The sequence below is a fragment of the Notolabrus celidotus genome, chromosome 1 (genome assembly GCF_009762535.1).
Source record: "Notolabrus celidotus isolate fNotCel1 chromosome 1, fNotCel1.pri, whole genome shotgun sequence".
NCBI lineage: Eukaryota > Metazoa > Chordata > Actinopteri > Labriformes > Labridae > Notolabrus > Notolabrus celidotus.
In genome coordinates, this window is record NC_048272.1 from 9,316,232 (window position 1) to 9,339,811 (window position 23,580).

At 39.1% G+C, this 23,580-nt stretch overlaps 4 protein-coding genes across 6 annotated transcripts in view; 3 read left to right on the forward strand and 1 right to left on the reverse strand.

Moving 5' to 3' along the window:
- Nucleotides 1-7,732, reverse strand: part of LOC117814137 (testis-expressed protein 264) — a 56,987-nt gene extending 49,255 nt beyond the window's left edge. The window contains exons 1-2 of the mRNA XM_034685275.1: nucleotides 7,287-7,732; nucleotides 1,516-1,737 (exon numbers count right to left, since the gene is read on the reverse strand). Coding sequence (XP_034541166.1) covers nucleotides 1,516-1,737; nucleotides 7,287-7,538 — 474 coding nt within the window. The 5' untranslated portion in view covers nucleotides 7,539-7,732. The remainder of the gene's footprint in view (nucleotides 1-1,515; nucleotides 1,738-7,286) is intronic.
- A 293-nt stretch (nucleotides 7,733-8,025) lies between these two features.
- Nucleotides 8,026-9,992, forward strand: LOC117814143 (glutathione peroxidase 2-like). The gene is made up of 2 exons (XM_034685285.1): nucleotides 8,026-8,637; nucleotides 9,317-9,992. The coding sequence occupies exons 1-2, from the start codon at nucleotides 8,413-8,415 to the stop codon at nucleotides 9,665-9,667; spliced, it is 576 nt and encodes a 191-aa protein (XP_034541176.1). The 5' UTR covers nucleotides 8,026-8,412; the 3' UTR covers nucleotides 9,668-9,992.
- A 1,251-nt stretch (nucleotides 9,993-11,243) lies between these two features.
- Nucleotides 11,244-13,071, forward strand: brk1 (BRICK1 subunit of SCAR/WAVE actin nucleating complex). The gene is made up of 3 exons (XM_034680881.1): nucleotides 11,244-11,450; nucleotides 12,396-12,478; nucleotides 12,570-13,071. Exons 1-3 carry the CDS (start codon nucleotides 11,333-11,335, stop codon nucleotides 12,594-12,596), a joined length of 228 nt encoding a protein of 75 aa, XP_034536772.1. The 5' UTR covers nucleotides 11,244-11,332; the 3' UTR covers nucleotides 12,597-13,071.
- Nucleotides 13,072-14,017: 946 nt separating this feature from the next.
- LOC117810871 (RNA-binding protein 5-B-like) lies at nucleotides 14,018-23,012 on the forward strand. Of its 3 annotated transcripts, none has more exons than XR_004630866.1 (25): nucleotides 14,018-14,176; nucleotides 14,416-14,457; nucleotides 15,279-15,456; nucleotides 15,559-15,717; nucleotides 15,841-15,910; nucleotides 16,327-16,400; nucleotides 17,083-17,166; nucleotides 17,422-17,482; nucleotides 17,802-17,867; nucleotides 17,965-18,125; nucleotides 18,286-18,383; nucleotides 18,483-18,570; nucleotides 18,667-18,735; nucleotides 19,139-19,205; nucleotides 19,308-19,408; nucleotides 19,499-19,655; nucleotides 20,160-20,248; nucleotides 20,353-20,526; nucleotides 21,125-21,265; nucleotides 21,357-21,440; nucleotides 21,577-21,762; nucleotides 21,853-21,926; nucleotides 22,041-22,144; nucleotides 22,264-22,393; nucleotides 22,492-23,012. XR_004630866.1 is itself a non-coding variant. In XM_034680871.1 (25 exons), the coding sequence occupies exons 2-25, from the start codon at nucleotides 14,441-14,443 to the stop codon at nucleotides 22,615-22,617; spliced, it is 2,577 nt and encodes an 858-aa protein (XP_034536762.1). In that variant the 5' UTR covers nucleotides 14,022-14,176; nucleotides 14,416-14,440; the 3' UTR covers nucleotides 22,618-23,012. The 3 variants fall into 3 exon arrangements, 1 of the variants encoding a protein (XP_034536762.1); XR_004630865.1 differs by having other exon boundaries at nucleotides 14,021-14,176; nucleotides 21,354-21,440; XM_034680871.1 differs by having other exon boundaries at nucleotides 14,022-14,176; nucleotides 21,834-21,926.
- The last annotated feature ends 568 nt before the right edge of the window (nucleotides 23,013-23,580 follow it).

A 23,580-nucleotide genomic window follows, 5' to 3' on the forward strand; every position in this document is an offset into this window, starting at 1 on the left:
ACGGCTTGAGGCTGAAACACCGGAAACCACATACACATCAATTCAAAAAAGACAATCTTTGCAGCATTAATAAACATGTTTACAGCCTGGTTTAAAAAGTGGCTTGGCTCTACGAAGCTAATCTCTCTATCAGCACACACTGTACGGGGGGTGAACTTTTTTCTAACACGACGGTTGAGAAGATATTAAGATTATGAGTTTTTGCACAAATAAGGACATGACTGACTTGACTCCCGGACGGGAACACATAGCTGTTGGCTAGGAGGCTCAAACTCTGCCTCTTTACGTCGCACTATGCCTGGTTGAATTCTGCATTTCCAATATGGCTGCTGCCGTTGATTGGCTTCAAAATAGTGCTCAGGAACAGATGGGTGATGTCACGGATAATACGTCCATTATTTATACAGTCTATGGTGTCCACCCGAAACTGGCTGCAAAACCCCCCATGAAGCTTCATATTAAGATACCCAGTTTTGCAAGTGGAATAAATGCATAAATAGCCTGGTATTATTATTAAAAAAATAGTGTTGTTCTTAAGAGCTCATGGACTGTACTGTCGGTATAACTTGCCTTTTGACTAAGAGATATGCATACATTTACATATAACTAGGGGCTTGGTGAGTTGACAGACAGGTAGGCTCATTGTACCTGTTTGCCAGGAGGCTTAAGGCCTGCCTCAGCTCCACCTCTTTGTCTGTGGCTGGACTGATCAACAGTTAGGTGGAGACGGCTTTATCAATATTGCAAACCACTGTGGTTGCGCTTTATTACATCTTTAAAGAAACAAATGAAAGTCACTGACACCACGTCCATGGTTTGAACAGTTCTTTGTTCTGACCAGGTAATGTGATTGTTAAAGATCCATTCAATGAGCAGATGTTGAGTACAACAGCAGTGGTACGTTTTACTTCATGTATCACTTTGCCTTCGGTGTTCTTGATACTGTTCATTAACATTTCAGCAGGAAGTCTTTGTCTATGTTAATCAGGCTAGTACCTCAGAATCATGCATGCCACTGTGCAGGCTCTTATTCCACCTGCTGCTTTAGAAATGGAAACATTCAGATTAATTTTAATGTCTCGTTCCCTTCCAGTTGTGCTAGTATTCTGTACAGCAACACTCACTTCTGTGTGATACTGTTTTACTTTATTGCTACCTTTAGCCTCATTACACATCACATTTTTTCTGAATGGAACTGAAGTCTTTGATAAAAAATATGCAATTAAATATTATTTATTATTATTTCTTACAGTGTAATGATTTGATGCTGGTACATCTGTTGCATAAAAGCAGCAACACATTAATGGTTGAGCTGTTGTACTGAACCTTAGCACAGTTGTGATTATCTCATGTAGTTTTATTACACATATTTCCCTGATTGAAGCAGCTGCCTGCTTTCAATTAAAAAGATAATAAATGTATCATTTTGAAGATCCTTTTTCTTTCATGTTTAAATACTGACATATACAATTCAAGTAATTGTAATTAGTGCAAAAAGGACCAAAAGGGCAATACCTTGATGTAGTGCTCCAGCTTTGGGTAAACTCTTCGTATTCCAAGAAGAACAGAGAGAAACGTCTTGTGAGGAAATGAGGTAGTAACAACGTGTGTGACTTCAGGGAAGGAGAAGACTTTAAAGCCAGAGGTCTCGTAGCTTTCTAAAAGCTCCTCATCTGCCTTGTTCTCTCCCTCAGTCAGAATACTGCCCACAGCATAGCGGCACTGTGGCCCAGGCACCTAGGATCAAAGAGACAAATAAATACAGATTGATAAAAAAAGAAGGCACAACAAACAAAATAGACAAACAGTTTTGAAAGAGAGAAAAACAAATACATGGATGCATCCCTTTCTGCTCGTCACAGTTATTCCAATGCACATGTTTGTACAGAGCCTCTAATATAACAACAGCACTCACAGATTATTGCTCTGAATTGTTATCTGGCTCTGGGGTTTATGTGCAGGAAGTGATGGACACAATTTCATGGCTGTTCATCATCTATCTGCGCCGGAAAAAAGGGGGAAAAACTCAGAAATGCCAACTTCCAACATCTACTTCAGAGTACCTGTCTCTGAGGACTGGTGAGTCACAAACAATCGTATCTAATGTAAGGGAAAGATGATTCCCAAAATAATGAGGTGTGAGCCAAAAGTGTTATCTACTTAAATGTCAACCAGGTGCCAAGTTTAAAGAGAAAATATGCTCCTCCATTGGAGTTTAATTGGAGCATTTGGCAACGCAGCAATTATTACTCCTTCCTCCATTCTGAGCGCCCCGGTGCCCATTAAAAAAAGAAGAAAAGGGAGACACTCCTCCCAAATGAATACTCCTGGGATATCCGAGACATTCTCCCCACTGTGCTGAGCTGAGCACCACTGAAGGCTCATGCAATAAATAAGGCGGAATGGTCCAATTTGTTCATAAACCTATCAATGCCACGCTTGGAGCACAGACAGCATGTCTGAGAATGCTGATTTTCTCCTTCGCTTCTCAACACACGGCCAGTCATGGAGAGAAGGGTTGGTGTTTGCTGTGGAGTTTGCTTATTTTGCTCACAACAACACACACAAAATTTCAAAGATAGAGAAGCTGCAAATTGTGAGAGATCTGGAGACAATGTTGATGTGACAAAGGAATACGGTAAATTATTTTAATTTTCCAACACAAAGTCTAAAAAAGAACAAATAACAGGCTTAATATCGCACTATACAGATATACCTATGTGTATACCTTTATAAAAACTTTTTTTTCCAATTAAACTCCTGCTTATTTGTAATTTGCTATAGTTGCAATAGTCATATTATGAGTTTGATAGAAGCATAGCATGCCACAAATGCTAAAATTCACACAGCTACAGCATCAGCCTCTCCAATATAAGTACTGGCTGTGTTTCAATTTAAATTCAATACCATTCACAACATGACATCTACAAGAAGCGTAAAAATATGATGGCTATTTTTCACCGGTAGCATTTCAGACTGGAAGATGTATCAGTTAAGTGAGGAAAGGCTGGCAGATAATGAAAAGGTTTGCAGATAAGGAAAAAGGTTTTCAATGAGTCATATTTCTACAAAGGGAAAATCACCATTAAAAGGGCAGATATTGTGTTCCTGCTACTTTTGTGATCTGCTGTCAGTTTCCTGCTCTGTTCCTCTGGGTAGAGCTTCTTCACTTTGAGTTAAGTTTCAGGGAAATGAGAACCGCATTGAGACGACTTGAGACCAGTTGCCAAGCCTGAGATAGGTGTGCTGTTTTCTCCTGACATTTTGATTTTCTTTATGGGAAGAAGGCGGTCTGTCAAAACACTTTCAATGCAAGTTTTTACTTTTTAGGTGCTTTCCTTTTCTCCCATGAGTTTGCGTTGCGATAAATTGTCAAACCCCCACACCTTGTTTGTCCAGTGCACCTGGAACTATTAAGCTTGGATGCTCACTAGAGATTAAAAGTTGTATCTAAAAAAACCTCACAGAAAAATTAACCATCTCCATTTGATCAATAAACCTCAATTCACCTCTTCAAAGTAGTGAGCATCATTGCAGTCAAAGAACAGTTCACTTTTCAGCCAATAAGAACAAGAAACACATTGTTTTATTCTAGTAATTGCTTTCATGAACTTATTGTGAGCACTATGAGTACATTTAAGAGAGTTTACACATGAGGATATATTTGACACTTTGGACATTTTGGGGGCTCACAGCGGGAAGTCTGAGCCGCGCAGAATTATTAATCATCACAGGGCTCCATGCGGGGAGTCCACAACAAAGAACTGCAACCAAAAGCAGAAGCTTCTGTCCGTACACAGTCTTTGTTTTCCCTCTCTGGACTCATCAAGAAACAAGTTTGCTGTCTTTTGAAGTGTCTCCAATACACTGACAGCTTATCTGAAGCGAAAAAATAAAAGCTCCAAAACTCAGCCAAGGGAGCCACGTTTCTATGTTTTTGTTGCATATTAGCTTAAAAGGAGGAAGACTAACTTCCCCAGCATACAAAATTCAGTCTTGGATGAATTCAGGCTTGCAGTTTAATGTTTAACTCTGACCTTCTCAGAGGGCAAGTGTTGAAGAGATTTTACTCTATTTCATCACTTTCCAGAAATGCCGAACACAGAATTTATACTAATTTGTGACCATGCCTGCAGCTTTTCATCATACAATGACCTGAACATGGACAACTCGTGTGTCATATAACCACTATTCCACTTGTCATGTAGCTTTTTCATTCAGACAATCCAACGTCTCAAAGATCACAAACCCTCACCCCCGATCGCTTCTTAGTTGTATTATAGTTTGACGGAATAACTGCATGAACCGCCCGTGTAACCTCCCTCTGCTGTTTATGGAATAAAAGTTGCACGCAGAGGGGGAGAGGAGGAGGAGGAGGAGGAGGAGGAGAGAGCAGCAGGGTAGAGGTGAAGTGAGCACACTGGGTCAGAAACTCCCCCCCTGCCTTTGTGACTGTGAAGAGGCTGCTGAAGAGAAGAGTTTGGAGAGTGGGGGCTGTGTGTTTTTTTTTTTTTAAGAAGAAACAGAAAGAGCAGCTCCAGCCCTGTAACCATGGCAACCATCTCAGTACTAACTTAAGTCCTTGTTGAGGTCTTTTGTTTCTCCAGAGGAAGTGATTAAAGGAGGTAAAAGTGAGAAAAGTGAGAACAGAGGATGAGAATAGCCATGCTGACACTCCTCCTCTTCTGTCAGCTGCACTTTTTGAAAATGGTTCTCACTGCTGATATCAATGGACAGTCTCTCAGCGTTTAGACACCAAACACCGGTCCTCCTGTGTGAGAGCACTCTCCGGGGCTCCTGACACAGGGACTGAATGGCATCCCGAGGCTTGGAGGCTAATGAGCTGAGATCATTACGCCAATTATTTTAACTTAGATCAGGACTTGGCTGTGAGTGCGCAGAGGAACTAGGACCCACTGCTAGCTTAATTGCCGGCTTCGGACAAAAAAAGAGGATGAGCACAACAAAAAGGGTTTTGAAGCAGAGCTGGGAAGTGTCTACCACTGAACTCTGGTAACATTCCATCAGGTCACTGTGCATCGGGCTTTGGCCGGTTTAAGCAGAGCCACTTAAGTCAATACTGCTGAAAACTGGCCTGGAATACGATACATAATGTATGCCACAGATAGATAATTATTGCACATGCAAGAGCTGAAAAACTAGAGATGCAAAGCTTATTTAATGATTAATACCACAGAGGATTAAGGCCGCACATAAGCAGAAAAAAACTAGACTTCAAGAAAAAAGTCATAATTTAACAAGAATTAAGTCCTGAGAGAAAAAAAATGGTACATTTAGAAAAATAAAGAGAAGCTGAACATTTCCTACTAGCCCTTTCTCCTCCTCTTTGTCCTGGTGAAAACTACTGATTGGCAACAAGATGCACCTGGTCTTGGGTGTGAAAGGCCCAAGTGCTGCCTTCAGAAATGAGGGCATTGGGAGTAGAGACTGCTGCCCGCTGCCTCTCATGCAACTACTTTTGAGCATCTATTGTCAGTACTTTTCTTCATTTGATCTTTGTTTCATTATTTGTCTGTTAATAATCCTTGTAAGTGTTTCAAGGTGTTTCCTGTGTATTTCATATGGGTAAATTAGTGGCTGTTAGCCAAATAAGGCCACATTTGGTTGGGGTGTAACAAAAGTCATAACATTACAAGAATAAAGTTTTTAAGTATGTGTTAGTGTCTGTGTCAGCGGAAATAATAGTGTTCAAACATGACACTGATAATAAAAGCCAGTTTTTTAGTTCGCTCTAAACACACTGTATATTAACTTAATTTCTAGTTTGTTTATATTATAGTATAACATCCAAAAATGCAACCCTATAATTACAGTGTTACAATGAATAATTATTTTGTACAACATAAATGTTAAAATTTTCAATTTTTGCTGAAACTATTTAGAAAGGTGTAGATGTAACTGTCATGATAATTTAAAGTGGATTGTGTTTTACTATTATAGCTAACATGTTGCAGCTTGATTGTATATCAGCTTATTGGATACTAAAAAAAAATGTTTCCACTCCATTATTTTAAAACTACATGTAATCTTATCTCACATATGCCATGTAGCTAGAGGTCAGTAGTTTGCTCTGGGAATGAAAGACAGCTAAATGTTATTTATATTAAATATAGGCCAATGTTTTAGCAGATCCACACAACCACAGATCATATCTCTCAGCCCTCAGTTTCTCATCCCTGTAACCTGAACATTCACACACTGCATCAAACTCCACTCTCTTAACACTTCAAAGTGCTACTTTTTTGCTTCATTCCCTCTCTTTCTGTTTGGACAGAGCTGTTGAAAAAACAACTCAAGCTGGACTCTTTGTTTTGAAAAGTGGGAACCAGCACCGCAGGATAAGTGGGACCACAGACAGTGTGCAGGATTTGGTATCTTCAAAACATATCCAGCAGATATTATATCCTGCTGCTTATAGATACTGAGATTTGAGGGATGGATGAGTTCACACAGGGAACGATTGGAAATGTAGGAAGACATCTCACAACAAGATCCAACTAAGTAATTGTGTGTTTCTGCCATGCTGGTCTGTGGTAAAAAAACTTCAATCATAGTCTCATAAGTGTTTTAAGTTTGATCCTTAACATTCACAGACGTAAATACTTTATAAATACCCAAAGGATTGCATCAGTTTGTAGATTTTTTGTCACTAGCATTGTTAAATGGGGGCCATAGTTTATAACATAGCTTAAATAGACAACCTCAAATGTACTTACATAATGTGTTAAAACATCTGAACCAACAAAACCCACCACACCAGCCAGATGGGTTCTGATGCTGCTTAGGGGAAAAAACAAAACATTTTGGTAGGAGCCAAATATCTCAGCTTATAGATACTGAGATCTTAGTCAAATATCTCAGCAAGTAAAACACTCAACAAGCTTCCTTTGGCTCCTCCTGCATATTTATCATCACTAAAGTCAGTGGTTACTTATATAGTTGAGTTTACCTGTTATACTGTGGCTCTTGTTATACAACACAATAAATAAATAAATAAATAAAATATCAATTAATTAATTAATTCAAATTTTGACTGGTGTCAGTAACCTACAGAGCATCCCTTCGTGACCGCTTCACTAGCTTTAAGAGAATGGCACTACCGCCATCTACTGGTCAACTAAAAAACGTCCTCCACGTTGTACTACCTGCTTGATCCTGAAACTAAACTAGTTTGTGAAAGGATGATGAAACACAGTTTAAAAAATAATAATGTTAAGTTCTACCCGAATTATTGTGTCATGGATAGTGGATGTATTAGAGTTTACCTTTTTAGGGTCGTCATAAAATACTCCAATACATGGCAGCTTGGGTCCAATACTATGGGACTCCTTAAAAAGTTGTCCACAGTTTTTATACAATCCCTGTTTGAATTTGTAGGCGAATGTGATTCTCTTTATCGGTGGAGAGCCTGTCAACACGATGATTTCCGACAATAGTCCCGAGTACAAAATGTAACAAGCTAACGTTATTATACTTAACAACAGGCTAATGACGCACAGACTGACACAGTCTGGCATGCTGACTAACACGTCGAAAAGACTCGTGTTTTAAATCTCTTCTCTTAAACACTGCGCAAAAGTGTATTCCTGCCCCAGTCTTACATTTTAGGGGAGGGTGTTTGATTGTTTTCGGATAGCAATTGTCCTAACTTGAACTAAAACCAGATAAGATTGCTGAACTAAGGATTGCACATGCACGGTACTTCCTGGAATGTACCATTTATGCCGACCAAGAGGGGGGAATTCAGTCACGAATGAACTTGTAAACACTTGAAAGACAAAAGATCATGCCAAACTCATTACATTATTCATATTTCCAGCAAGTGTAGTTGTGAAGAGTTAAAACTATATATAGATTTAACTTCTTAAATATTTGCTAACTGCCCATTTGTGCTTCCGTCACCCACATCGTGTGAATGTCCGTTAATTCACTTTTAATAAACATCGTTTTCTTTTGTTTTAAATATAGCTTCGAATGGGAGAATAAAAAACCTCATTAATCCAACCACTCTTGAATGGGGTGGTCAGATAAAGCAGTATTATACCACCAATACTCACTGGTGATTATACTATTGACCATATTTGGTTAATGTTTAATATTTAACTTTGCTGTGCAATCTACTTCCTTGAAAATGGGCTTCTGAGCTACAAAGGCAACATATTATTTCGAGACAACTTATCTAACATATAAGAATTTATGAATTTGTGTGTGTGCTAGATTGAAAAAAACAACTCTTAAATAATTCGAATAATTCAGCCTTGAGTCTTACATTTATGTCCCGCCCCACAAATAGAGGGCTGGACTTGTTGACATTGGACCGCCTTGGTAGAGATAAACAGCATACTTTATAGACGAAAACTTGTTCGAGAGGTTCATTTGGAGTTCAAGAAAATGGCAAAAAATATTAAAAGGTTTTACGACCTGACAGCTAAGCTGCTGTCCGGAGAAACGCTCAGTTTCTCTGCACTCAAGGGGAAAGTTGTTCTCATTGAAAATGTGGCGTCGCTTTGAGGAACAACAACCAGGGACTACACTCAGATGAACGAGCTTCACAGTCGTTACTCCGGCACAGGGCTCGTTATCCTGGGTGTGCCCTGCAATCAGTTTGGACATCAGGTAGGTCATGTGTGACTGTACAATTGTGTCTGGCACTGTATCCTGTAGTTTTTCCCAGCTGGAGGTTGTTATTCATATATTTGCAGTGTACTCAATGTTATTGTCATAAGTTATATAGGATTGTCATCTAGAAATTTCCAATCTGTGCCTATATTAAAATATATTAAGTAAAAATATTAAGATCATGATGTAGGAAATATTGTAATAGGCTCACACTTATGTGCAAGTAAAAATAGCCATCACTGCAACAGCCTATTAAACTTAAAGTCCTAAGCTGAACAATGCCCCTTTTCATTTGGGCATTACCTTACTACTAATAGATAAATTATGAAATAGCAACTCTGTTGTATAACAGAGCTTTTAGATTTTAGAATTTGATGATATGCTAAAATGTGAATCTGCAAAATAACCTTTAACTGCAGCTGAGAGATTAAAATAAGAGTAAAAAGTAACATTTTTCTCTCTGAAGAAATAAAATCAAAAGGTGTAAACACTGGAGACATGGAAGTGGAACAGTAGGCCTAGTAGGCTACAAAAACAACAACAGAACTTTAAGAAATACTGTGGTCTCATTTGGCAAGTTTCAATGAAAGCCTCAAGTGTTTTTTTAAATCATTTTTTTTCGTCAATGATTCATCATTTAACGGCATATGCATTACTGTTTGTCTTTTTATGACAGGAGAACTGCAAGAGTGATGAAATCCTCAAGTCTCTGAAGTATATCCGCCCAGGAAATGGCTTTGAACCAAAGTTCCAGCTCCTTGATAAAGTTGAAGTGAATGGTTCGGATGCCCACCCCTTGTTTGTCTATCTGAAGGACAAGCTCCCATTCCCCTCTGACAATGCAATGGCTCTTATGAATGATCCAAAGTCCATCATCTGGAGTCCTGTCTGTAGAAATGATGTCTCCTGGAACTTTGAGAAGTTCCTTATTAGTCCTGATGGAGACCCATTCAAACGCTACAGCAGAAACTTCCTAACATCTGACATTGAGGCCGATATTAAAGAGCTACTCAAGAGGGTCAAATAAGGTGTTACAAAATGCGGGTGACTGTAGAGAATGCCAGTTATGACCAGCCTGGCTAAAAAGATAATCAGCCCACATCTGTTTTTGTATTATCATTTGCTTCCACCTTGTAAGATGATAGCAATACTCCAGTATTTGTGATAACTTCAGTGCTCTACACTTGGTTGTTCAGCATATTTGCTTAATGAAGACACTCCTTGAAACCATGTTGTGGGAGAGGGGTTTCTGATGCTGATGTAAATGCCTGACTCAACTGTGTATGACTTTTATCCTATCACAAATATAAGGATGGACTTAGAGATGAGAAATAAAAAAATCACTCATTTGACCGCTACTGTTATTTCTGTACACAATGCAACGACCTCATGCTTAAAATGTCTTCAAAATAGTATAGTCATCTGTGACATGTAGGCTTTTTTAATATTAAAAATGAGGCCAAAATACAAATTGACATGGAAACCTTGTATTAACATGTTAAAAGTTCAGTGCAGGTAAGAGCAGCTTTGTCACCTTGTCATCATAATTGGAACCGTTGTCTGGTAACCCTCAAATATGTAAGATTTTTTTTAGATTCTGACGCATGTTGAGCATTTATGAGAAATGTATGCATGTAAGAGGTGAGTGTTGAATTTCGAAGTCCAGTAGATTCAAAGTTATACGTAATATGCTAGATTGCCTGAATGCCTGAATGTGGGTCTGTAGGTCTACTACCAGCTCACATAATCTACTGTTACTAATTGTTTCAACTGTTGAAGTACGTTTTAGTAAACCAACAGGGCTTCTAATAAGCTAGCTAAATTACCAAATTATTATTATTATTATTATTATTATTATTATTATTATTATTATTATTATTATAACCTTTATTTAACCAAGAAATGCTCATTGAGATTAAACATCTCTTTTTCAAGGGAGTCCTGGCCAAGATAGGCAGCAGCACAGTTCCAGAGTTACAAATAAACAATAAAAAAAACAGCATGAGCTACATTTAAAGAAAACATCTGCAGACAGATGCATCAGCCCCCAAGTCATTTAAGGAGCGCTTAAAAGCATTCAAATTTATCCGACCACACAGTTTCGGATCCTTTTGTAAGGCATTCCAGGTCGAGAGAGCAGCAACCCTGAAGGCCTATTTTCCAAGTTCAGTCCTGACCCTCAGAGCGCATAGTAAGAGATCCTGAGATCGAAGATTATGAGATCCTGAGTTATTTTGTGCAATGTAGGTAATAGGGAAGTAGACCAATATGCACTTATAGATTAAAAGATGCCAATGTTTTTGCCTGCGTGATGACAGGGAAGACCATCCTACTCTTGAGTCCAGCACGCAGTGATGAGTCAGTCAAGTTTTAAAATTGGTGATAAACCTCAAAGCTCCATGGTAAACGGTATTAAGCGTATGCAAGCCTTGAGCAGAGGCGTTCATATACAAGACATCCCCGTGCTATCTAACGCGCGCTAACCAATGTATGTCGTGCAACTTCATGTTGTAATGTGATACTAACCAACATTATATCCGTTTATTTGCCCAACTTAATGATTTAAACCGTTGCTAATCATGATTTATAGATATATGGCCTAATACAGGAACAGCTGTACTGTGCGCTTCCTGGATGCACGCAGGGGGGCTATCCTTGATTGAACGCTACGCCAAACTGCGACTCATCCAAAATGGCTGGCCAGGAAGATCCAGTGCAGAGAGAGATTCACCAAGACTGGGCGAATCGAGAGTATATAGAAGTGATTACGAGCAGCATCAAAAAAATCGCCGACTTTCTAAACTCATTTGGTAAGTTATTGGCGAATAGTTTCACGGATAAAATCCCTTGCTGTGAAGATATGCTATAGATGGCTACACCAAGCTAGCTAGTCGAGCTAGCTTCCTCCGTACTGCTAGCATTGATGTTGATATTTAAATGGCCACTCCTAGTTAGCTTTTAGCCGGATCGTTGGCTTTGGGCTTGCTTGTGTTTTCTTCCTAAAAACGATGCCATTTTGGTTTCGAGTTACCTTATATGCGGTTTCTCTTGTTAGCCACCCTTCAAGTGTCAAGACATTACTTTAAACGACAGCTGGATTTATGTATTAAAGCAGCATACAGCTGTCAGACCACAGCTAATGCTAAACCTGCTTTGCTCAGCTGTCATTAATAGTATAACTCCAGCAGCATACCCCCTGAAATTGAATGATTCTCTCCTAATAATCAACAACGATGATGGTTATTATGGTGGAACGAATGTTTTTGTAACTGACAGCATCAACATGCTAAATTTATTGAAATATCGCATCACTTTTTATGATATCAAACACAATATCTATTATTATTAAATTCGTAGATTGCAAAATCAAACCTAACTTTTTAATTTTAGTAAGCTCTTAAAATAAAGAAAAAACTGTAGCATCCCCCTTTACAGGGGCTTTCCTAATTTTTATGACCTTAACTGTAGGATGTGTATGTATGTATGTATGTATGTATGTATGTATGTACACACACACACACACACACACACACACACACACACACACACACACATATAAATATGTTTGATAATTTATAACGGCTCCTTTAAGGAATTCTGCTGGCCATCCCCGTATAGTAATAACCCCAAGTGCTCTCTCTGTGTTTGCCTACAAATGTTGTATTGTCTGTTTGCCTGTGTGAAGCCGAAGGCAATTTTCCACATTGTGGACAAATAAAATTCTAATCTAATCTATTACAATTCACAACCCTCAGATATGTCATGTCGATCCCGCTTGGCTACCCTCAATGAGAAGCTGACAGCTTTGGAAAGGAGGATTGAATACATTGAGGCCAGAGTAAGTAGATCACACTTTAATACCAACATTTCAAATACTCTTTCGGTATTCAAACATTTCAGATTGTTTTAACTTTTATGTCATTTTACAGGTGACAAAAGGAGAAACCTTGACTTAAACGTCATCATGGAAATCAGAAGTGTCCCAGAGCAACCTTCCCATCCCCTGTCCTGAATTTTTGAAAATTGTGTGATGGACTCCACCTTCCTTTTTTGGGACCATGTGGACCATTTTTATATTACATTGCGGAGTTTATGTTGTTTTCTCTCATTATGCATTTGTAAGGAGTATGTTGGTCAGTCCTGGGTGTCGTGACTCAAGAATAATTAATGTTACAAAAGAAAAATAATCCTTAAATATTTGTTTTAAAACATATGCTAGAGATCAATAATGAAACTGATATCAGCACAACCCATTGACTATCTGTGTTGTATACAGTGTCATTGCCACATCAGATTTATGAAAGGAGAACATTCTCGTGTGCCAAGTTGAACAAGTTATTGTGTAGTCATCTTTGTTAAGCACCTGCTTGTACAGTGAACTGTTGGGTGATGTTTCAGGATTTAAATACTGTAATAAATGAATAACACTGACTTTGTTTCATGCTTTAGCTTGTCTTGCTTAGACATTGAACTTAATTGACCAGTCATGTTACATAAACAAGAGAAACAAACTAGTCGGTGCTTCAAAATATTCCCAAATATCAAATAATCAAAATAATTGGGAATATGGTATTATTCATTTTTAGTGGAATGGACAAGGAGACACAAAAGCACACACAGGTGCAGGAGCTGTTACTTCAGGCCAAAAGGTGAAGGTGGGCAATTAGCAGAATATTATATATAAAATGGAGTTATGATGCAGTGGAAATAGTAAGCTATCCCGAATACTGGAATGAAAAATAAACTTGTAACTGCATTTAGAGCTGTATTAAGAGCAACTTCAAATACTATTTAATTTTTGTGACACTTAAAATTGCTCCTCATTCCATAACTGATGTGAGAATAAGAATCTTTAACACCAAATGACTGCTATACCCTCATATTTTGGTGTTATTGCCTATAATAACTTCAAAACTAGGTCAAAGCAAGGAACATAACTGATGAAGAACAATTTAGTCAAGCTCTAGCCATAATTTCGCAATCATGTGGATTATGTTGCTCTTTGGAACTTGCAATGCATTGCAGTCGTATGTTAGGCATTGTCAAATGTATCAAACATAAGTGATGGATGAAGTACATCCATGTACTACAATTATGGCTAAATCACAGAAACAGCGTACATGTTGTGGCAGGCATTTTGCCCCTAGTCTAGTCTTTCAGGCAGCCCTTTAAATTGTTCCGGGTATCAAATTGTGGGTAGGTATTCATGCTTCTCTTGCACTGGTAAATGGGAAGATCCAGCCCAAACTGACCCTATTTCTTATGCCGACCTAAACATATTGTGAAAGCCCGGTCTGGACCATCAAGACACAAAGCGCGATTAAGCGTAGTTTTCCTGCCAGGCAAATCCTGGGCACAAACACTCACCGCCTCCCACAATGCACCACGTTTTACAGCAAAGCATTCTGGGACGAAGAAGGTGTCGTTGTAGTCTTGTGAGAAGTCCTTGGACGTGAGATGAATATTTTTGGCTTACAATTTCTCCACTAGCTTTTTGCAAGCCTTCTACTGGCAATACAGTAAACAAACGAGAGCGGTGAGTTACTAAATATTTAAACTTAGTAGATGAACGAGTGTTCATTGATAGGTCATAGTTTGTAAGTCATAAGTCATGTCTATTAGCCTACGTTGTACTGAGTCCATGTTATGGTTCCTCAGCTCATTCTAATTAGTACAACAGACGTGAATAAGGGTAACGCTGCTGCTCTTTGTTTGAATACGACATTTAAAAAAGATGTATAATTTCTCCATATTCATTATATTTTTGCTTTGTAGATTCGTGTATGCGCACTGAGTAGATATGGGAGCCGATAAAAGGTGAGTAACGTTGCGCCATTCATGGTAGGAGCTGCTCACTTTACTGGCAGTGTTATTTAACTATCTGTTCAATTGCTCAGTCAGTCTTTAGATGGGCAGGTTTAAAGTTGAGTCCTGTCATCTGATACTTTTTTTTAGTGCAAGATCAACATTCTGTAAACTGGACCTGTCAATTTGTGTATTTCGGATGTTAGTGTTATTTCATTTAACACTAGTGTATCCGAGCTGTCATTCAAATATCACATACAAATTTCAGCTCAAGCTCAAATTCGTGAGTTTTGTGACACTGCTGAACAATTTTAAGATAAGTGTTATCCAACCTACTCACTATCTTAAACAATGTTAATAAAGAACCCCCATGCTTACATTATAAAGACAGGTCTACCTAAAGTGGATGTTTTAAAACAGTAATAATAATATATATTCAAAAGTAAGATTGCAAGTTAGAAAAATGCAATGAAGTTGAAGTATCCAATGTATCCTATAGGAAAGAGAAAAGTTTTCAATCCAATCCTTAAACTTTGATAAAGATGTCTGGTATCATCAGGTTAGATATGATTTATTAAAATGGCAAAGAATATCTTATTTGTTTGTTTTATTCACAGCAATAAGCAATAAATATGGTTACAAACAATTTAACTCAGCTTATATCTTTGATTTACAAACCAGGCGGATGTTTTTATGTTTTTTATATGATGTTATCTAAGATATCATGGAAGTGAAAATTTTGACAAGACAGTATTTGAATCACATCAACATCACGCAATTGCAGAGCATTTGTGCTGACATCTTATTCTGCCTTTCATTACCTTCCTGAATAGGATTAGTCGAACAGAGCGCAGCGGCAGGTATGGTTCTGAGCAGCCCCGTGATGAATCAGAATGGCGTGAGAGACGAGAGAGGGACCAAGACCGAGATCATAATATGCGCCGCTGGGGCGAAGAGAGACGTAGTGATCGCTTTGAAGGGGACCGACGAGGATCAAGAGACAGTCCAGAGGTAGGTATTTCCATATTTAGTAACTTTTAAGAGTGAGAATAAAAACACTCTGTTTGATGACATCTGCCTGTAACTGATGGGTCTGATCTATTTTCTTGAAAGCAAAGAGAAAGAAAACGTCGTAACAGTGATAGATCTGAAGATGGTTATCACTCAGACGGCGACTACCCAGAACAGGACTACAGAAGGGAGCCTGGGGAAGAGAAGAAAAGCAAGACCATAATGCTCTGGGGTCTGTCTCCTCATGTCACTGAGGATGATGTAAGTTTTCTTTGCAGTTATGCAAATATGTATACTATTTTGATTTTACTCATTGTGTGAAAGAAATGTTTCCAAAAAGTATTTAGTTTTGAATTTTAACCCCACCTGCTTTTTGTTATTTAGATTTGTTTTGCCATTGATCAACTGGAGGGGCCTCAGCCAGTGGATGTCAGGCTGATGAAAAAGAAAACAGGTGAGAGCCTGATACATGATGGATCCCAACCTCCCCCCAGTCTTTGACCATAGGGCCAATCTGCTTCCATTCAGACCCATTTTCCCATAGAAGCTAGGAGAGAATGTATCAAGTTATTTAGAAAGGGATTTAAAATAATATTTCAAGCTGATGATTTCAGTCAATTTTGGATCTTTTAAAGGTAAGTATGAGCAGTAATAACAGTTTAAGGAAAATCAATTGGCAGACACACTGTGTCTTTAAGTGTGGTTAAATAATTCAGCAGGATATTATGCTATGGTAAAACTTCTAAGGAGTGGCCCACTGTGTACCAAACAGGGCCTGGGTCGAGAAGCAGTTTGTGGAAGAGTTTGAATAATATGCCCATGGACTCTTAACTAACACGCCTCCCGTCTATATTTGAATGCTGTCTCTAGGTATAAGCCGTGGTTTCGCCTTCGTGGACTTTTATCACTTGCAAGATGCTACCCGATGGATGGAGACCAATCAGGTTGCTTCACAATCGCCAAGTCTAGTTTTAATCTTGGGGATCTGAAAAAAAATATATGAATAACCTAAAGGCAACCAAAGTGAAATGAATAGGTAGTGTGGAAAACCTCACAGATCTTTAAAAAAAAACATTGAGATGTATGAGTTAAGTTCTTGATTTATTCAGCAAGTATGCTGCATAGTTAATTGTTATTGTAGCAACTCCAAAGCTGCAGATTGGCTGACATTGTGAGGTTATCTCCACAAGAAACCAGAATTAAAGAAAATGAACACATCTTTACCTTGCTGATATAGGCATTACCCATGATATGTTAGAGCTGAATGAAAGTCCAGACTTTCCCTTTTAGCCTACCCCTCATTAGATTTTTTTTTTATCTTCCTTTTATGGTTTCCTTTTAATTGTTTTTTTGTTTTGTTTTGTTTTGTTTAAAGCTTTGAAAATGTGTGTTAGGGTCACACTACACTTTGCTCCAGCTCAGCCTGGGCACTCGGGTCCCAAACACCTAAAGAACCCTCCATACATCATGCTCACATATACATCATGTGCCTGTCTTGTCTTTAACACAAAGACTATCTGTTGGGGGTCCCTTTCCCCCCATTTCTCCCTTCCAACACTGCTTGCTCTATTGATGAGATAAACGCCCACCAGAAATATTTGACTAATTTTTGTTGTCCTTTTGCAGAAACGCCTGACCATCCAAGGCAAAACAGTGGACATGCACTACAGTCACCCCAGAAACAAGTATGAAGACTGGCTCTGCAACACTGTAAGTGCATCACCTGTCTTGGTCTCATGCTTTCACAGAACACCTCACACAAACATGTAGACCCTATAAGTTACAATGTTGTAGCCCTGTCATCATATTATGTGGCGCACTACAATTTGATAAGCAGTAAAGGTTAGGTTGTGTCTCGGGTAAGTATGGTATGCTGTACCAATATAGATTGCCTGTTTTCTGAGGCAGCTCTGTTCAGGGGTTAAGTAGGTGTGTAATAAAAATGATGTGAACGGTTACTTGCAGTGTGGCCTGTACAATTTCCGGAGGAGGCTGAAGTGCTTCAGGTGTGGAGCAGCCAAAGCTGGTAAGTAGTTAAATCCAACAAGAGGCCACTGAGTGCAGACATCCGGGCTGCTGGGATGCAACACAATATATATTTGTTGTGTTGTTTCAGACTAAGTAGGAAAAGTGCACAGATGGGAAAAAAGCAGTATTTTTTCCTGACCACCTGATGATACATATTGAGGAGAAAACACTACACATGATAGAACTTACGTAATCAGCTGTGATCCAAGCTACCAATTACTGCAAACACATTTTTAACTCAGTACATTATACCTTACTTCCAGTTTTAAGAAGGTCATGTTAATGCACCTCTTACTTTTCTGTCATTCTCTTAACAGAAAGTGAAAACAGCAATAATCCTGGAGCTTCTGAAACTCAACCCACCGCAGATTTCTATGGCGACAGTAAGATTTATTTCCCAGAAGCAATGCCCCATTTATAAATTATTCCCATCAAATTAAATGTTCTGCTTACTTATTGATGTGTTTGTGTCACGTACAGCAATCATCCTGAGAAATATTGCCCCTTTGACCACTGTGGAAGCCATCATGACGGCTCTGGCACCATACGCTAATCTATCATCAAACAACATCCGCCTCATCAAGGACAAGCAGACAGGCCAGAACAGAGGCTTTGCCTTCGTGCAGCTCTCCTCTCCTCTGGTACACCTAATTACATGATCTACTGCAACATGTACTGCTATAACAACCAATCAAATATCTGTAGATTTGGATTCTCTTATCATATTGTTCAGTCTAAAACAATTTGCTCGACAAATTAGTCTGCTCATCTCTTAACTTTCAATCTGCTTTGTGCTCATAGGAGGCCTCCCAGCTGTTAACCATCTTACAGGGCCTTCAGCCACCTCTTAAACTGGATGGAAAAACAATTGGGGTGGATTATGCTAAGAGTGCAAGGAAGTGAGTATGGGATGGTAACATGCTTTGATTTTATGACACTGAAGCCTGTTTCTTTCAAGTTAAGACTCTAAATAAACGTATTGCACTTGCCTGTTTAAGGGACCTTATCCTACCTGACGGCAATCGTGTCAGTGCCTTCTCTGTTGCCAGCACAGCCATCGCTGCTGCCCAGTGGTCCTCCAGTCAGGTATTTACTTACAACATCTTGTTATTCATCCTCCCTCAATGTGGATTGAACAGACTCATAACCAATGCTTTGTCTTTTTCTGTTTTTTTTTTACAGCCCCAGCAGAGCTCAGAGGGAATGTCGGAGTACAGTTACTTGCAAGAGGGCTACACTCCAATGTCTCAGGTTGGTAGAGCGAGTACAGCTGTGTGAATTAGCCGAAGAGAAGATCATTTCTCGTGTCTTATAATCAGTTTGATAAAAAGTCGATTCAGATGAAACATGGCTCTGTAGTGGCATCTAGTGGCAGCAGAAAACACCTACACATTTCTGTGGACTTTTTTCCCCACAGCAAATTTGAAATATAGATTTTATTCTGTCATGTCAAGCATACACTTATATTACTGATTACAGAACAGAGATATGGTATAAGGCTGGACCTTTAACATATATCATAGCAATACTATAATTATCCAGCCAATAATACACGTTTTTAACTCTGTTGGAACAAATCTGGCTCACATAAGGATGTTGCACACCACTGAATTCCAGAAAGACGTTATTTAAATGACCTGCTTTTATTTTGTAGGACTTTCAGAATTACTACCAGCAAGGAGCTACAGCCAGCACCTCTCAGGGAAATGGGATTCTAGGAGGTATAACATGCTTTTACGTCTACATATAAACAAATCCAGCTTTTAGAGCTAGGAAGCTCAAACAGAAGGATCCCTCCTCTGACCTTTCTTTTCTAAATCCAGCTGCCCCAGGTGTAAAGATTCTTCCAACTGCAGCTGGAGTTGTCATCTCACAGAGTGCACAAGTCTACCAACCACATATAATTGTGCAGCCTGCAGTTCAGGTACCTATCATCTTTTTTGCTTCACTCCTACTGCCTCTCATCAAATACATTCTACATCGATCTATAAATAACCGTTGCATATAATCACAGGGTTTGCCACTTGCCCAGCAGTTGGAGGCGAAACCCCACACAGGACATCTGTCAGGCATCGAAGCTGTGTCAATGCCCGTTGCTACTGTAGCTGCTGCCACGGTTACCACTGCTGGCACACTGGCAGACTCACAACAGACAGCTGACACCAGCACTGGTATGAGCACATAAGATCCCTCAAAGCCAGTGCTGTTGAAGTGAGATGTACACAAAGAGGGAATCCTTGAGGTCATTGCTATGTTTGTGACATTACAGTGTTTCCTGAAGGATCTGGTCCAGCCTTAAAGAGGGATTTTCCCATCCTTCTTCTTTTAGTATGAGCTTAGGCAAAAGCTAGTTCCAAGAGGTCCACATACATTGACCTCATAGTTGTTGTTATTGCAGAAGCTTAGTTAGAAAGGCTTATAGCTGCTGAGATAGAGGCATCTGTCTTTTTAACTTTCTTTGGCAGGGAATGCCAGTGAAAGGAAAGCTTGACTAACTTGTCAATAATGCACGAGTATTGGTGACTAAAAGAGTGTTGGTGTATGAAGTGTTCTACAGACAGACTTATTTTTATTTCAAGTGTAGAGAGTTTTTGAAGATTCATTACTGATTACTGATTTGACTTGAAAAGTATTTTACTTAATTCATTGATGATTTCTTGTCTTATGTTTGACAGCTCCTGATACATCCACCTATCACTACGATGAGTCCTCTGGCTACTATTATGATCCTCAAACTGGCCTCTACTACGACCCAAACACTCAAGTAAGTAGCAAACAGCCTCCACTTGTGAAGGTGTGTCATGTCATTTAGAGTCACATGGTTTTGTATTGTTCTGATTATTTTCTTTTTTTTTAACGTCTTTGCAGTATTACTACAACTCCCAGACCCAGCAGTATCTGTACTGGGATAATGAGAAGCAGACATATGTGCCCGCTGCTACGGACACACCTGCTGGACAAGGTGATAACACCAGCAGCAATGCAAGCAGCAAAGAAGGCAAAGAGAAGAAGGAAAAGCCCAAAAGCAAGACTGCTCAGCAGGTATGCTCATGAATAGAAAATATCTCTGTGACACATATAGCCTGGTCTTTGAATGCAGCGTGTGCATTGAATTTTCCGGTCCTTAACCCTCCTGTTTTGTTTGTTTCTCTGGAACAGCAATAATGTTCCTGGGTCAGTTTGACCCGGGGCATATTCAATTATGCAAAAGTGTCAGAACCCCAAAAAATCCCAATACATATTTTTTAAAATCTAATTTTTAACTCCTTTACTAACCATTAAAGTCAAGATTTAGTCCATTGGTGTCCTTAAATTCTCACAGATCATGGTTCAATGAGGATAACTCACTCGTTTTTCATTATAATTCATGTTAAAACATGTTTTAATATACGTTGGAAAGCCCTGAATATAAATACAATAGTTTTACATGACATAGATTTTTGTTCATTTTATTTTACAACTTGATTTTTTTTTATTTTTATGAAGTGATGTTGATAAATTAACACGACAGCTCTTCTGTCACATGCTGCCCAGATTTTTGTACTGCATTTAGCTGGTTTGGAAGGCATATATTGCATAATATAGACTTTAAAAAGCAACATAACAGGAGGGTTAATTTGTTTTGAATTGTTTGTTTCAGATTGCTAAAGACATGGAGCGATGGGCTAAAACTCTCAACAAGCAGAAAGAGAACTTCAAGAGCAGCTTTCAGCCTATTAGTCAAGAAGAGAGGAAAGAGGCAGCAGCTGCTGATGCTGGCTTCATACTGTTTGAGAAGAAGGTAAGGATTTAATATGTTACAAAATGTAAGTGTAAGGCTTTAACATTATAACTGGACCTATCAGTTGAGCATATTTATTTATTTTTAGCAGGCAGGAGGCCTTGAGAGACTCATACCAGATGTGCTGAGGGGCCCTGAGGAGGAGCCAACAACCAGCTCAGCTAACTCTTCCAAGGTGAGAGCTTCTGCTTTAGGATGTTGACCTTTCCCTCTTCAGTTTGACAGTAACCATTGTCAAAACCATTTTATTTCTAGGCATGTGATATACTTCTGTTTTCTCACCTGCCTTTGTTTATCCATGGTGTGGTTAGCTTGGCCTTGTGGCAGCCTACAGTGGAGACAGTGACCCTGAGGAGGGTGGAGCAGAGCCTGATGGAGGTGATGCAGTCCAGAACAAGCTGACGGACTGGACAAAGTTGGCCTGCCTGCTGTGTAGAAGACAGTTTCCCAACAAAGAGAGTCTTCTTCGACATCAGCAACTCTCTGACCTCCACAAGGTACCAACACTTGCTGTCTTCAGGCTTTAACTGTAAAAGTCCAAAAATCACATCAGGGGGGGTATTCATAGTTCATGTTTTTTTTTCTAGAAAACCTGGAGGTTCTCCGCAGATCCAAAATGAGCGAAGCAGAGCTGGAAGAGTTGGAGAGAAAAGAGACTGAGGTTAGGCTCAGAACAGACACATCACACAGAATCACCCTGCTGCTGTCAGTCATATTCTCAAACCTTCATAAAGTAACTGTTTCCATATAGAATAATGTTTTTTTCTGTGATCAGTTGAAATATAGAGACAGGGCAGCAGAGAGGAGAGAAAAGTATGGCATCCCTGAACCTCCTGCACCCAAAAAGAAGAAATTCAGCCAACAACCTACACCAGCCGTGTAAGTATCTTTATTGGACCTATAAAAAAGATCAGTCTCCCAGTCTTCACGGGCCTCTTTATAATCAGGTTTGTGTTTATACGTGATGTTAAGATTTCCAAACTTTCTCTTCTGTGTAGAAACTATGAACAGCCAACCAAAGACGGTCTTAACAGTGACAATATCGGAAACAAAATGCTGCAGGCCATGGGATGGAAGGAGGGTAAAGGTCTTGGGCGTAACCAACAGGGCATCACTACCCCAATTGAGGTATTCACAACAATCACCTGGTGATTTATCTAACACTCATCAGCACACATAAGTGGTCGTATTCCTTTAAATACTGAGGTTTGTGGTTTCTTCCTCAGGCCCATTTGAGAACAAAAGGAGCTGGACTTGGCACAAAAGGCACCAACTACACCCTCTCTGCGTCAGACACGTACAAAGACGCAGTTCGTAAAGCCATGTTCGCCCGTTTCACTGAATTGGAATGAGTCTACTCTGAAGCTCAAATGATTTTTTAATTCGGCCTGCAGATGATTTGCTTTTTTTGAGGTGTGGGTATTCTACATCTGCATCTACCATGGCAAATGAACTGGCTTGGAAGCAATAGAAAGGTTATCCTGTAATGATTTCTCTCCATGTATGATACACGATCGCCTCTATGTCATAACAGTTCAACCAGACGGCAGTAAAAAATCTGCAAAGAAGCTGAATTAAAATAGTGAACAATATAATTTATAAATTGTAAATAAGCACAGTGAATCTGCTTCTTTATTCATTTCTTCTTTGTTAATATTTTTTGTCTCAGCATGTGAAAAAGATTGTACAGTTTATACAAAAAGATCCTCTGTTTGTACAGAAAATAAAGGACAGAAGTGATATACAACGTCATTTTTTTTCATTCATGCCAATTTAGTGATGAATTAGGAAAACATACAATGTTAAACACAGCTAAGTCAGATGGATTTAAGTTTCAGTAGACTTGGAGCCACTTAGAAACCACATGTAATAAATAACATCTCCATGTGATCACAGCTCGTGTAGTTTTGTTCCAAAGGTTTTTCCGTTCCTACACTTCCTGCTGAGCAGTACAATTGTACATTTTTTGCATTGAACTCAAAGACCCAAATCATCCACTTATGCCAACATAAGAGATGGCACACATTAGCATAAGAATAACCAAGGTAACATCAACAATTTATCCTGAGACTGATTTCAAAATGTTGCTAGGGAACAGAGACTACTGCAACATGAGTTAACTGTGATCACAGGCTGAGGCCTCTCTGCCCTTTATCTGCTCATGCCATCTTTATACAGAGTATATCATATAGTGACATAAAACATTTTGGAAACTTAAGTTTACTATAAACATAGGATTGTGCTTCACAGTAAAGTTTTTGATGAATCAAGCTTGCTGTGACTAATGCCTAAATCTATCAGGTGTTAGTTTTAAG

Bases quoted from the DNA above. Each gene is read 5' to 3' on its own strand.
- LOC117810871 (XM_034680871.1), top strand. The intron at 16,401-17,082 runs GTTGCTTCACAA...GTCCTTTTGCAG, and splicing joins GATGGATGGAGACCAATCAG to AAACGCCTGACCATCCAAGG. The intron at 17,868-17,964 runs GTAAGATTTATT...TGTCACGTACAG, and splicing joins CGCAGATTTCTATGGCGACA to CAATCATCCTGAGAAATATT.
- brk1 (XM_034680881.1), top strand. From the start codon at position 11,333: ATGGCTGGCCAGGAAGATCCAGTGCAGAGAGAGATTCACCAAGACTGG. The intron at 11,451-12,395 runs GTAAGTTATTGG...CACAACCCTCAG, and splicing joins CGACTTTCTAAACTCATTTG to ATATGTCATGTCGATCCCGC. The intron at 12,479-12,569 runs GTAAGTAGATCA...GTCATTTTACAG, and splicing joins TTGAATACATTGAGGCCAGA to GTGACAAAAGGAGAAACCTT.